The following is a 13,104-nucleotide window of genomic DNA, read 5'->3' on the forward strand; positions in this document are numbered from 1 at the left end:
CCCGGCTTCATTCACAGAAACGCTGGCTCGCTAGCCCTTTCATTCACACAAACAGCATTTCATTCACATTTTTTTTTCCTCTGTTTTTGTCTGCTTCTAATGAAGAATGGGAATGACGGGGCTGTTTGGCTTCAGATTGGAGGGGCATTCTGATAACCATCAAAATCGTCTGTGGGGTGTGCATTTGTTGTTGCTATGCAAGCCAGGGGAAGGGAAAAAAAAAAAAGATTGCCGGATGGCTGTTTGGCTAGGGCTGCAGCACTAGAAGGGAGGCCTGGGGGTTGCATTTCCTGGGCCGGGGATGGCTGAGCTCCTCTGCACTCCTGAGTCCTAAGAGCTGGCTTCACTTTGTGTGCCCATCCTGGAGCAGCGCTCAAGAAGCCCCCATTTCACCACGCTCTGTTGCAAGACTCAGGATTTCATGTATCACTCATGTTCAGTTCTGGGTGTGAGAAGACTCAAGGTGACCTGATAGTGTGCAAGAGGTGGATTTTCGTTTGTTGGCATAGAGATTGCTGGGACACTTTGACAGCGAGTGTGTCACGCAGTGCGTGGCAGGTTATTTATTGTGTAAAGCCAACTGGCAGAGACCAACTGAGGGAGAACTTAGTGAGTCTCCAGAGTCTGGGGGCAGACCTGGTAGGGCTGCCAAAATGCCATGCTCTCCCAACTTGGAGGAAGAAGGCCTGCCTACATCACTGCAAGGCCCCAGAGCTTAACTCCCGAGCAAAACAAAGCAAATCTCACCCACCACCACCCCCTTGTAGATCTGACGTGCTCTTCTTGAGCTGGTCATATTTTCTTCTTCCTGACTGCAGGACTCCGAGCAACAGCGACTGAAGAAACACTGAAATGTATTGGTCGCATTTCTTAGTCATTTTCCCAGAGCTTAAACACATTTAGTTGGAATGAAGCTTGCAAAACAGCCTCTTCTTTGGAATGGATTTCTGGAGCCTGTTGCCGCCTATAGAAGAAACACTTTTCCTTTTTGGAAGTGAATTTTCAACTTAACCCTGGCTGAGAAAGACCACTGTAAACCAGCAGGGAAGACCCTGTGACAGACGCACTATGCTGAAGTTCATACGCAGGTTTATTTTTTAGGGTTTTTTTTTTAAGTTCTCCCCTCCCCCGGAAGAACTGCACTGCCACAAAGACATTCGTCATGGCTGCTCTGTTCATTTGAGATGGCAAAGAAAAGCCCTGAGCATACCGATATCAAATTTGTATTTTATGTTCAATTAGGGGTGACTATATATTCTTCTTCTTCTTTTGTTTTTTGTTTCTATTTCAGTTTTTGTTTTAAAATCTGGCTGCTTTCCGAATAAGAATTCATCAGGATCCACTGAAGACTTATTCTTAAGAGAGGGAGGGAGGGAGAGAGAGAGAGAAAAAAAAAACCTTCGTCACATTTTAATGCATCACTCTTGGCTTTGGGGCTCACTCAGATGAGCTGAGCAAAGAAGAGGAAGAACCTGCCATGGAATAATTGGTTTCTAAAAAGTTCATGAGATCCTTTGAAGCAACTGGATTTACCTTTGGCACAGATACTGAATCCAGGGTGAGGTAGAGGGTTGGGGGGGGTGGGGAGGTGAAGAAAAGGTTGGAAGGAAAAGATCTGTGAAGGTAGGAAAGAGGGATTTGAGAACCGATTGGTTCCAGTTGCTGTCAACGAGTGGATGTCAGATTCCACCCCCCCTTTTTTTTTCTTTCTTGATACAGGAAGTGATAACGCAGCGCTCACCGAGCCTTTGTTGAGAAGGGTCTTCTCTCACAGTGAGTCATGGTTTTGCTGTGAGCCCCGAGCCGCTGGGCGCTCTCCATCCCAGGCAACTATGACTTTGGCAAACCATACATCCAACCCCAAGCAGAGGTCTCCAGGGCGGGGGCTGCGTGGTTGTGGCTGTGTTGGCCTTTGATGGTTGGAGGGCTCTGTCCTCTTGCCTCCTGCTCTCCCCCTCTGGAAGGCTGTCCTAGGACCTCCCTGCTCCTTGTCCCGTGGAGGGAGGGGGGGCCGTGGCTCATCTGCTATGCGCGGCAGCCCGCGCCGAGGTCGGCGGCAGCAGCAGCGCCAGGGCGGATGCGGCGAGCCCATAGAGGGGCATGCTTCCACGCACCAAGTACAACCGCTTCAGGAATGACTCGGTGACATCGGTCGATGACCTTCTCCATAGCTTGTCGGTAAGCGGTGGTGGCTGTGGCGGCAAGGTCTCCGCGGAGCGCACGACCCGGGCGGCGACCCCCTACCTGGTGTCCGGCGAGGGGCTGCGTAAAGCGCCCGACGATGGGCCCGGCAGCCTGGGTCACCTGCTTCACAAGGTGTCCCACCTGAAACTCTCCAGCTCGGGCCTCCGCGGCCTGTCGTCCGCCGCCCGGGAGCGGGCTGGAGCGCGGCTCTCGGGTAGCTGCAGCGCGCCCAGCCTGGCCGCCCCGGACAGCAGCGCGCCCCCCGCCCCGCGCGCCCCGGCTGCGAGCATGAGCACCAGCAGGAAGGGTCGGCCGGGCGAAGAGCCACTGCCCAGGCCCCCTCGGGGGGTGCCCCACTCCAGCGATCAGGTGCTGGGGCCCGGAGTCACCTATGTCGTCAAGGTGGGTACAGGGAGGGGAGGGTGGGCCGACTTGGCAGGGGATCCTGGTGTGTGGGGGGAGGGGGGCTGGGAAGAGATTATCTCAGGACAAACCCCGGTCCCTGAAGTCCCAGGGTGTGGGGAACACCCCCTGGCACGGAAGTCACAGGAGATGCGCACTCCTTAGCCATCAGATGAACCAGATGAACTAAAAATGTGAACTGGAAATGTGCTTTTCTAGAATCCATTGGGGGAACAGAGGGGGCTTCAGGCTGACCTACTGTCACCTGGGCCCCACCCTTTCGGCATGCTCTTCCACCTGGCTTCCCCAGAACCAGTGTGTCTTTTACCATAGGTGCCTATCCCTGGGTGCTTATCCCAAAGTCTGGCCTCTTTAATGTTTATGAAACACACTTGTTAAGCTCTGGGCAGTCCCTTCCGCGGGGACAGACGCGCAGAGCGGCACTGCCTCCTGCGCCCTTCCTGGCAGTGGGCTGGGCGGTTTCTTTCTGCCATAGCCCCTGGCAGGGCACACCAGAAGCTGTCTTGTCTTCAGTAAGACAGAGTCTACTTTCTGGCCCAGCAAAGTTATCTTTGATCTTTGTCTTTCATTCCCTAAGGAATGGCTTTGGCTTACAGCAGAGAGAAGAGAATTCGGGACTATTTTTCCACTGACTGTAGGCTTCTATTTAAATAGGCTCTTGGGCCAGGAGCCATAGGGTAAAAAGGAGTTTTACTTGCCACATATCAGTTATAAAATCGTAGTGGACTTAGTAGAATTTCTCCTTTATTCAAGCATACCAGGAGATTTAAGGGGCCAATACTGACCACAGTTCAATTAATCTGCCAAGCTCATCTTTTCTCTTGCATATGGGTTTTGTAGCCAGCCACAGCCTTATGACTGGACACATCTAGACAAAGTGGAGACAATCTAGGTGGCTTTATTTCACTTATGATTTTTTATTGAAAAAGAAATGAGCCACAAACTATCCCACTTGCATTTTTTTTTTTTTTTTTGCCTGTCCTGGGGCTTGAACTCTGGGCTTGGGCGCTGTCCTTGAGCTTTTTCAAGGCCACTCTACCACTTGAGCCACCACCATAGGGGGAAAAAAAAACACTTCTGATTTTTTCTGTGTATGTGGTACTGAGGAGTCCAACTCAGGGCCTCATGCATGCTAGGCATGCACTCTGCCACTAGGCCACACTCCTGGTCCCAGCACCTGCATTTATTTCATTGAGAAATCTGTACTCTATCTGTAAATAACAACTGCAGATCCAATTCAAAAATTCAGCCAAACGCATCTTCAGGAAAAATGTAGTATCTTGGCAATTTTGTAATCAAATGACAAAGAAACATAACTTTGTGGGTTATCTTTAACTGCATAAGAAGCACCTCTAAACAATGTGACCACTGGTGTTAAAAATAGGGCCTCATCCCCTCTTGAGTCTGCATTTTAATTTGACCTGCTTCTTCAGCTTCTGAATATGGATCATTGTACTTTATCAAAAGGGATCAGCATAATATATGCACATTTGGTTCAGCTTACCACAAAGAAAAATGAATATTCCTCTTGTATTGCTTATTTAAATTATTTATCAAGGAGGTAAAACAAAATCAAAACAAAAAGCTCTGACAACTTTGGGGTCAACTATTAATAGAGCATATTATTTACTTCTAGATTAGTAGTCTTACAATTGCTATTCTCTCTCTCCCCCCCAAGAAAAGCCCACATGTATAATAGATATAGATCTTGGCAAAGCTGTAAGTTACTTATATATGTCATGTAGATCCTAGAGGGTAACTTTCAAATTGAGAGACAGTTCTCAGCACTTTAGTTTTACTTTAAAATGAAGACAGACACCCAGTTCTAAAGATCAGGTGTGGCAAAACAATGACAAACGTGCTAACATAAGTCTGTACTGTCTGGGTATTCTGTTCATACAAGGCTTTGTAAACTAGCCTAACACCTGCAATTATTCTTCCAAGACTCATGTCAGACTGGATGTGCTCAGAGACTATATATCTTCGGGGACTTCAGTGATCCAGGAGGCCAGAAGGCACAATCAGTCTTCTGTACTGTGGTTGGTTTGCCCCCTCAGCCTTGTGTGAATGTAAACTCAGGTCTTATTATTTTTTTTTTCTGTCTATTGAGGTACTGAGGTCTCTGCTTTCCTGGAGAAGTTTGGAGTCATGCAGAAAGGAAATGAGATACTGACGGATAATTTCATTTCTTGTGTGCACCTTTAACTCACATGATCACATGGCCCTTGGTTGGTGCACATGTGCAAACTCCTATGTGACCCATGTTAAGTTTCAAACCACAACTTTATTTTAAAGTCATAATTGGATGTTATTTGCTGATTTGTGAGTAATTCTTTTGGTCTCCTTACTCTTGGTAGACAGAAGTGAGTAATCATATAACTGTATAGCAATGCCAAAATATGAAGGTTTAGAGATTGTGAAAGGATATAATTTTTTCTTTGGTGTATTTTTCTTCTTGGTGGTACTGGGGTTTGAACTCTGGGACTTGTGTTTGCTAAGAAGGTACTCTACCATTTGAACCATTCCTCTAGGGGCCATGTTTCTTTATTTGACCCTTTTATGACAAATAAAGAGACATATGGAAAGGCTAATAAAGGAGATTGGTTACCTAGCGGCTATGGAAAGACCACAATTCAATATATCTTTCAGCTGTTTTCAGTGGTCCAGACATTTGTCTTAGTTAAATAGGGAAAATTAGGGGTAAGAGATGAAAAGGTATGTATAGTTAAAACAATCCTGAATGCCAGGCAGGTTCAGAGGTGGCCAGAGGCGCTGTAAGGTGGACTGACGGTCCATTATCTCAGGGTTGCTCAGATAGGATTCTAAAGACATTGCACTCCACCAGTAGAGGAGAACAGGAAGAAGTTGGCTGGCAGGTAGATTCCTGAGATCAGATCTGTGGACATTGATGTAAATTGGGGGTGGGGGCAGCTCTTATCCTGCTTTTAGTTAACTCAGGCCCAGCAAAAGCATCTTTTACGATGCTTCTTATACTAGATGTACTTTGTTTTTCTAAATTGAAAAAGGTCCTAGATGTGTTCCAGCCTCCTTGAATTTGTATATAAGAGAATCATATCTCATAGAAATGCCTATGACTGGGAGTATAGCCTAGTGGTAGAGTGCTCGCTTAGCATGCATGAAGCCCTGGGGTTGGATTCTTTGGTACCACATACACAGAAAAACTGGAAGTGGGGCGGTGATTCAAATGGCAGAGAAGTAGCCTTGAGCAAAAAGTGTCCCAGGACAGTACCCAGGCCCTGAGTTCAAGCCTCAGGACTGGCCAAAAAGAAAAGAAAAAGAAAAAAGGAATTATCTAAGGCTCTGGAACACTTCACCTAGGGCTGCTGGTGTGGTTTAACACATTCAAAGGCAAAATGCAAGGAAACATGAAGAAGGAAAAAGTCACAGGGAGGAAGAAGTGTTTAGGGTTTTATTTTTTTTTTTAATTATTAGTGCTGCAACTTGGGCGAGTGCTCTACCAATGTCTCAGCTCCACTTTTGACATTCTGGTGGTTAATTGGAGTGAGAGTCTTACAGATTTTCCTACCTGGACTGTCTTCAAACCCAGATCTTAGCCTTCTGAGTAGCTAGGGTTACAAACATGAACTGCTGGCAACAGGAAAGTTTAGGTTAGGATTGTTTTTTTTTGCCAATCCTGGGGCTTGAACTCAAGACCTGAGCACTGTCCTTGGGCTTTCTCAAGGCTAGAACTCTACCACTTGAGCCACAGCACCACTTCCAGCTTTTTCTATGCATGTGGTACTAAGGAATGGAACCCCAGTCTTTGTGCATGCTAGGCAAGCACTCTACCACTAGGCCAAAGTCCTAGCCAAGTTTAGGTTTTAAAGAGCCCTGGACTGACATTGAAGAGCTGTCTGAAGACAGCTTGAAGTTCAACTTGGACGTGCTTCCTGGGGCATGGGATACTGCGTGTGATGCCTAGTGGATACACCAGGTCAGTCTTTTGTTCCAAGCAGGTCTCCATAGAACAACATGCAGCAGTTCCGAAAGATGCCAAGAAGGAATGGGAGGTAGTTAGGATGAAACAAAATGAAATCAGAACGACTAATTTAAAAACAGTGTTTAAAATTTTACTATCTCAGCTGCTAATACAGTTGGCAACATTTCGTGAACAAATAGATTATGCCATTAATAACTTGTACCAGCTCTTTTGGATTATAGTTTGAAGCTATCCCAGTCAGCAAAGCAACTCTCATCTCCAATCAACCATCAAAAAGCTAAGGGGTAACATATAGGTCCTGAGTCTAAATCCCAGCAGAGACAGGCTTGCTAGCTCCCTCCCTCTCCCTCCCTCTCTCTCTCTCTCCCTCTCTCTCTCTCTCCCTCCCTCCCTCCCTCCCTCCCTCCCTCCCTCCCTCCCTCCCTCCCTCCCTCTGTCTCTCTCTCTCTCTCTCTCTCTCTCTCTCTCTCTCTCTCTCTCTCTCTCTCTCTCTCTCTCTCCTCTCTCTCCCTCTCCCTCTCCCTCCCCCTCTCTCTTTCTTTCACACACACACACACACACACACACACACACACACACACACACACACACACACTCTTTGATGACATTGCTGTCAAACATAGATTTCTTCCCCTTTACTGACAATGAAAATAATATGCTAGTTACAAGAAAACTTAATAACTGAAAAAGGGTTGCCTAGCGTGCTATACTATTTTTCTTTTTAATCTCATATTGGGGGAAATCAAGATGCTCCACAAAGTTACTGAAACAAGAAATAGAAGCTTAAGTGAATCATTTAAATCCATCAATGAAATAGCAAAAAATATACTTATCATGTCAAGGGGTAAAGGACAGGAAGGAGAGAGAGGAAGCTAGGTCAAGGCAGACAGTGCCCATAACTCATACTGTGTCACAAGGAGCAACATTTGAGACTAAAAACAAAACAAGGACTGATATCATAGCATTTAAAATGTGAGGACAATAGCAGAATCATCAAAAAGAAAAAAAAAGGACCTGCTTCTTGAGATGGGACCAAGGCGACGGTTAAGGAAGGGGGACAGACATGGTATTGAGGAAAATTTTTTTTTGTCAGTCATGAGGCTTGAACTCTGAGCCTAGGCACTGTCCCTGAGCTCTTCAGCTCAAGGCTACTGCCCTACTCCTTGGCCTGGACACTGTCCCTGAGCTCCTCAGCTCAAGGCTACCACCCTACTACCCCTTGACCCACAGTGCCACTTCTGGTTTTCTAGTGGTTAATTGGATATAAGAGTCTCACCGTCTTTAATGCCCTGGCTAGCTCTGAATCGCAATCCTCAGTTATCAGCCTCCTGTGTAGCTAGGATTACAGGTGTGAGCTACCATGTCCAGCCCTAGTTTTAAGGACTGCAGAATAAGTGTCCTTTAAATAAAGTCCTTGTGATAGGAAGTCTAGGATGGAAGGTGGAAACCTGTAGAGAGACTGCCTGTCCAGGCACAGGTATCCATGAGGGTGTACTAAGCTGTGGCTTTGGCTCTTTTTGGGTGATGGTATACCAAGTTCTAGTCCTGGTCTGTTGAGAGGCAGGGCACTGAATTCTTGCTCAGTATGGCCTTGAGCCATCAGCTTATCTCTCTGGATCTTGCCATCCCCACAGAGGGAGGGGGGTGATTGAGGCACAGGTGTGCTAGGGTTTATCTCCAGACCTTGGTTGAGGTACAAGTGTTGCATTGCGAATGAGGTGGTTCCATATCTAATGCAACTGAAACAGGTGTTTTAATGTCCCACCACGAGGCAGTCTGACAGGAGGAGCCCTGTCTTATTTGGGGGATAGTCAAGCTTTCTCTTTTATTCAGGACTTCAGTGACTTGGGTAAGGCCTACCCACACTGGGGAGAGCCATGTGTTTACTCAACCTGTGAATGCAAATATCCATCTTCTCCAAACTCACCCTCACAGACACACCCAGAGCAATGCTTAACCAAATATTCAGGCATTCCTTGATCCATTCAAACTAACATACTCATCCTAGTATATACATAAACTTTTGAAGTAAAAATGCCTCACCCCCATCCCACCATGATATGAAGAATGTGGAGGGATTCATATGCTAAAGTCAACTCAATTAGAGGCATGCTTAATACATTCTTCAGATCCTTGTTGAGGGTTTACAGGGGATAGGTACAGAAAGACAAGATGGGTCTAAGAGGTAAACTAGTAGTTCAGCCTGTGAGGTACCATGGTTTGAGTCTAGAATGTATACCAAAGGCTACCAATATCTATACCATTAGCCTGTGGCACTGGGGGAGAGGTAACCTTTGGTAGGAGGCAGGGTATAATAGGAGGAAGTTAGGTTATTGGGGGCATGTCTTTGAAGGGGCTACCCTGAGAAGAACTGCTTTGCTCTGCCACATGTTGGCTTTGTGATGTTTTGTTCCTCCTTAGCCCCATGGCTGAGGGGTCAGGGAGGTTGGCAACCATGGATTAAAGTCTCTGAAACAGTAAGTCCAAATAAACTGTCTTTTTTTTCATCATCGTCATTGTTGTTGGTTGTGGGGTTTGAACTCTGGGCGTGGGCACTGTTCCTGAGCTGTTCACTAGCTCAAGGCTAGTGCTGTACTATTTTGAGTCACAGCATCGCTTCCAGTTTTCTGGTGGTTAATTGGAGATAAGAGTCTCATGAACTTTTGTGGCCAGGCTGGCTTTGAACCATGATCCCCAGATTTCAGCCTCCTGAGTAGTTAGGATTACAGGATTACGGTGCCTGGCTAGTCTTTTCTTTCTGTAAGATGACTGTCTTGTGACTCAGAATGTAAAGGCCCAAATGACCACTTATACCTGGAGACACCCAAGTGTTTCATCTAGTGTCACCAGCTGAGGGGGAACAGGAGTGGTAGCGGGAGCACATAGCATCCCTGTGGGTATTAAGAGCTTTGCCACAGATTATCAAGGGATGAAGCATGTTTCTATGTTACAGTATCTGATTACAAAGATGGAAATGTTTTATTTTTACTTCTAGTTTGCAATTAACTCTAACAGTAATAATGTATAGAATGATTTCTCAATTTAAGATTTGTTCCTGTGGGGGTGTGTGTGTGTGTGTGTGTGTGTGTGTGTGTGTGTGTGTGTGTGTTGATCCTGAATCTCAAACTCAGGGTCTGGGCACTATCCCTGAGATTCTTTTTTCTCAAGGTTAGGGATCTTCCACTTGAGCCACAGCTCCACTTCTGAGTTTCTTTTGGGTAGTTTATTGGAGATAAGTCTCATGGACTTTCCTGTCCAGGTTGTCTTTGAACTGTGATCCTCAGATCTTAACCTCCTGAGTAGCTGGGATTATTGATACGAGTCACTGGCCCTGGGCCCTTCTTATAGAATTTTTAAAAAATGATCTTGATTCATATTTCTGTTTGGTTTTGCCGTGTTAAAAAGAACATATGTAAGTCCTATCAGAAAGTGGGAGTCGCCAGAGGTGGGGCTCTTTCAGGAAGTACAAATACCCATGGAAGATTGATTGACTAGTAGGCAAGGGGCATTGATGCTCTTTGGGTCTAGAGTCCTTTGTTCCTGAGCCTCTCCTCTCCCCAGACTGTAAGACATTTTTATCTGTCCTCTGACAGCCCATATTGGAAAGACTGATAGAAGCTTGGTAGCTCCTGGCACATTCTGCCCACCAACTCCTTCCTAGGACCAGGGGTTCCAAACTGCTCTCGTCTGGAATGAAGGAACTACTTTGTAAAGAAGTGCCATTTAAGAAGAAGTGGTGGCTGTACTATCTAAAGAACTGAGCTGTGACTTTTTTCACTGGAAGTCACAACTCCTATAATGGATAATAACCTTGTTTGCAGAATGACTTATAACTGAGGTGGGAGAAGAAAACAGTACTCTGAAAATGATGGCTCTCCTGCAGAAATGTGATGTCCCCTTGTGAATCACAGGCACTGAACCCTTCCTTGCCCCCACTCCCACCCCACTGCTTCCTGCTTAGTGTCTTGGGTAGGATCCCAGGACGGGGGTATAGTGGCATAGGCTACCAACTGCTATCTGAACAATGTAGTATAACTGAGGAGGTGGGAGGAGGTGTACAGTGGTAGCTTTCAGAGGTCTATATAGCACACAGATATAATGGATTCAACCTCCCAATGTACACTGTGGTACAAGAATTGGGAAGTACTAAGGGTTAAGTCATTAAATATCAGCTATGTTTGAAGCCTGGCTTGAGGGTGGAAGATCCACTTCAGAATGGTGCCCACTGGGCTGCTAGTGTTATTGAAGTAAAGCAAATATCACTTTCTTTCCCAGGTGGGCTTTCCACAGAGCAGCTTGAGTGAGCATCCTGGGGTGTGGTGGGTGACTGTCCCCACTAGTAATCCATGCAGTAAGTCTTTTCATGACCATGCACTGGAGTTGCATCTGTGATATCCTATTGGTGACCCTTGGTAATCCACTCCAATGGGAGAGGTGAAGCCCTAAGAATATGAGTGCCAGGAGGCCTCAGAAAAGCATTCATATTGTCACCATGAATAAGGTTTAATGGGGATTTAGGCTGGAGAAAACCATACCAAGACCTTGGATGAGAGTAAGAATTAGCTCCATGAAAAAAGATGAACTTTAAAGCTCAATAGAAAGCTGGGTGCTAGGTCTCATGCCACTAAGCTACTAAGGGGCCTGAGATCTGAGAATCATAGCTCAAACCCAGCCGAGGAAAAGTTCATAAAATTCTTGTCTCTATCGAACTAGCAAAAACCTTTGACTTAGTGGCAGTGTGTCAGCCTTGAGTGAAAAAAGCCAAGTAAACACATGAGTCTCTGAGTTTAAGCCCCAGTATAGGCACCAAAACAATAAAAACAAATCAAAACCCAAACCAAACGAAAACCCAGCCCAATAAAAAACCATTTTGATGGATGCAGTGAGCTACTCAATCCAGGAATAAATTTCTTGTTAGGGAAATGTATGTGATATAGGGAGAGTAGATAATTTAGAAGCCAGATGGGGTTCAGGGACTAACCTGAGGCATACAACAGCTGGGGTCTCTTCTCTATCAGCATCCTAGGAAATGTCCAGCATATTAACTGATGGCACCAAGACCATAGTGTACTGAAGTTTAAACCATGAATTGTGGCTCAGTGGACTAGAATGGGGGTATTGAGACCCCCTAGACCAGCACTCTAGGCCAGTTTTCAGAACCAGCTGGCTCTGTTCCCTACCATCACAGCCAGATCCTGGATGAAGGAGACAGGAGGCAGAAGGAGAAACAATGAGAAAGAAGACAGTGGGCAAAAGCTCAGTGGTGTCTCAGGGCACAACCAAGTCAGGCTTTAGAGATAGTCCTATACAATGATATGAACAGTGGTACTGAGATGACGTTCCAAGGCTGAGTAGACAGGGAGGATGGAGAAGGTTGTTCCATCCATCCACCAACAGGATGGGCTGGTGTCATGTGGGCTGGTGCCCCAGTCTCAGTTGCATCGAGAGGCCATTTTGATCAATAATTCCTTTTATTTGTGGGTGCAGGAAAAAGAAAAGCAATGCTTTAAAGGGAGAGAGAATGAATTTTCGAAGACAAGCTGGCAGCCTAGCATCTGAATGAAGACTAGAATGGTAAATGGAGTGGTCCTAGGATGAAACTAACACTGGATCTCCCTTATGCATTAACGACAGCATGCGGCTTTCCCTTGGTACCAATGCGTATTTTTGGACTATTTCTTCATTCTTATTCTTTGGCTTTGAACAGCGGACATGGTCTATAGCATTACGGTGGTTTTGTAGATGGAATCTGGCAGTGGTTTTACTTTTCACTGATCCCCAGTCATACTTCCTCTCTGTGACTCACTTCCCTTGTCATCATGTAATGGATGGCACACAATCAACTGCTGCTCTCAAAGGCTTCCGGTTCTCTTAATGAACCCTTATAGAGCGTTTTGTGTTCATATGATTTTTCTCTTTGAGGAAATGTAGATACAGGATTAGAATATAGCCAAATGGCTACTTTCTTCTCTGAATTCACTGTTTGGAGTTGAAAAAAAAATGCCTGGTGAAGGAAGTAAAGAAAGTGAGTCAGTGGATTGGTTTCTGTTTTTATCCCTAGCCTTTTATTCCTGCAAGAGTATTCTTCCAGCTTCCTGCTTCTCCCTTTAACACCTTTGTGTCTGGCTCTGCACTTTGAAACACATTCTACCCCAGAAGGAGGCAGGGCCTCCCTCAGGGACTGAGGTTCTTAGAAGATGTGGACAACTTTGCTTCAATTAATCTCCCACTTCCTCCGTTGATGCTTATGATTCAGAGATCACCTGAGTCTTGTGTCCCTTATCTATAAAATGAAGTCAACAACAAAGCCTTACAGGGTCCTCAGAAGGATTGAAACAGATGAAGACTATCATAGATGTGGCAGTGGCTAGGCCCAGGGCAAAGACACCTGAGTGTTCACTCAGGGTTCATTCTGGGTCCTATTGTTTTGCATGGAGCTCACGTCTTTACAGCATCATGAGTCAGGCCAGTCTCTGCTTTTAGTCAAAGAAGTTGATTATTCATATTGGCTTTATTCCAGAGAGAGTATTGTAATG

The 13,104-nt window shown here is 45.7% G+C and overlaps 1 protein-coding gene across 1 annotated transcript in view; it reads left to right on the forward strand.

Moving 5' to 3' along the window:
• The first annotated feature begins 1,109 nt into the window (after positions 1 to 1,109).
• Shc3 (SHC adaptor protein 3) overlaps positions 1,110 to 13,104 on the forward strand; it is a 108,821-nt gene continuing 96,826 nt past the window's right edge. The window contains exons 1-2 of the mRNA XM_090329772.1: positions 1,110 to 1,558; positions 1,720 to 2,586. Coding sequence (XP_090185898.1) covers positions 2,101 to 2,586 — 486 coding nt within the window. The 5' untranslated portion in view covers positions 1,110 to 1,558; positions 1,720 to 2,100. The remainder of the gene's footprint in view (positions 1,559 to 1,719; positions 2,587 to 13,104) is intronic.

Source organism: Megascapheus bottae, chromosome 3 (assembly GCF_031878675.1).
Source record: "Megascapheus bottae isolate mThoBot1 chromosome 3, mThoBot2.hap1, whole genome shotgun sequence".
Taxonomy (NCBI): Eukaryota; Metazoa; Chordata; class Mammalia; order Rodentia; family Geomyidae; genus Megascapheus; species Megascapheus bottae.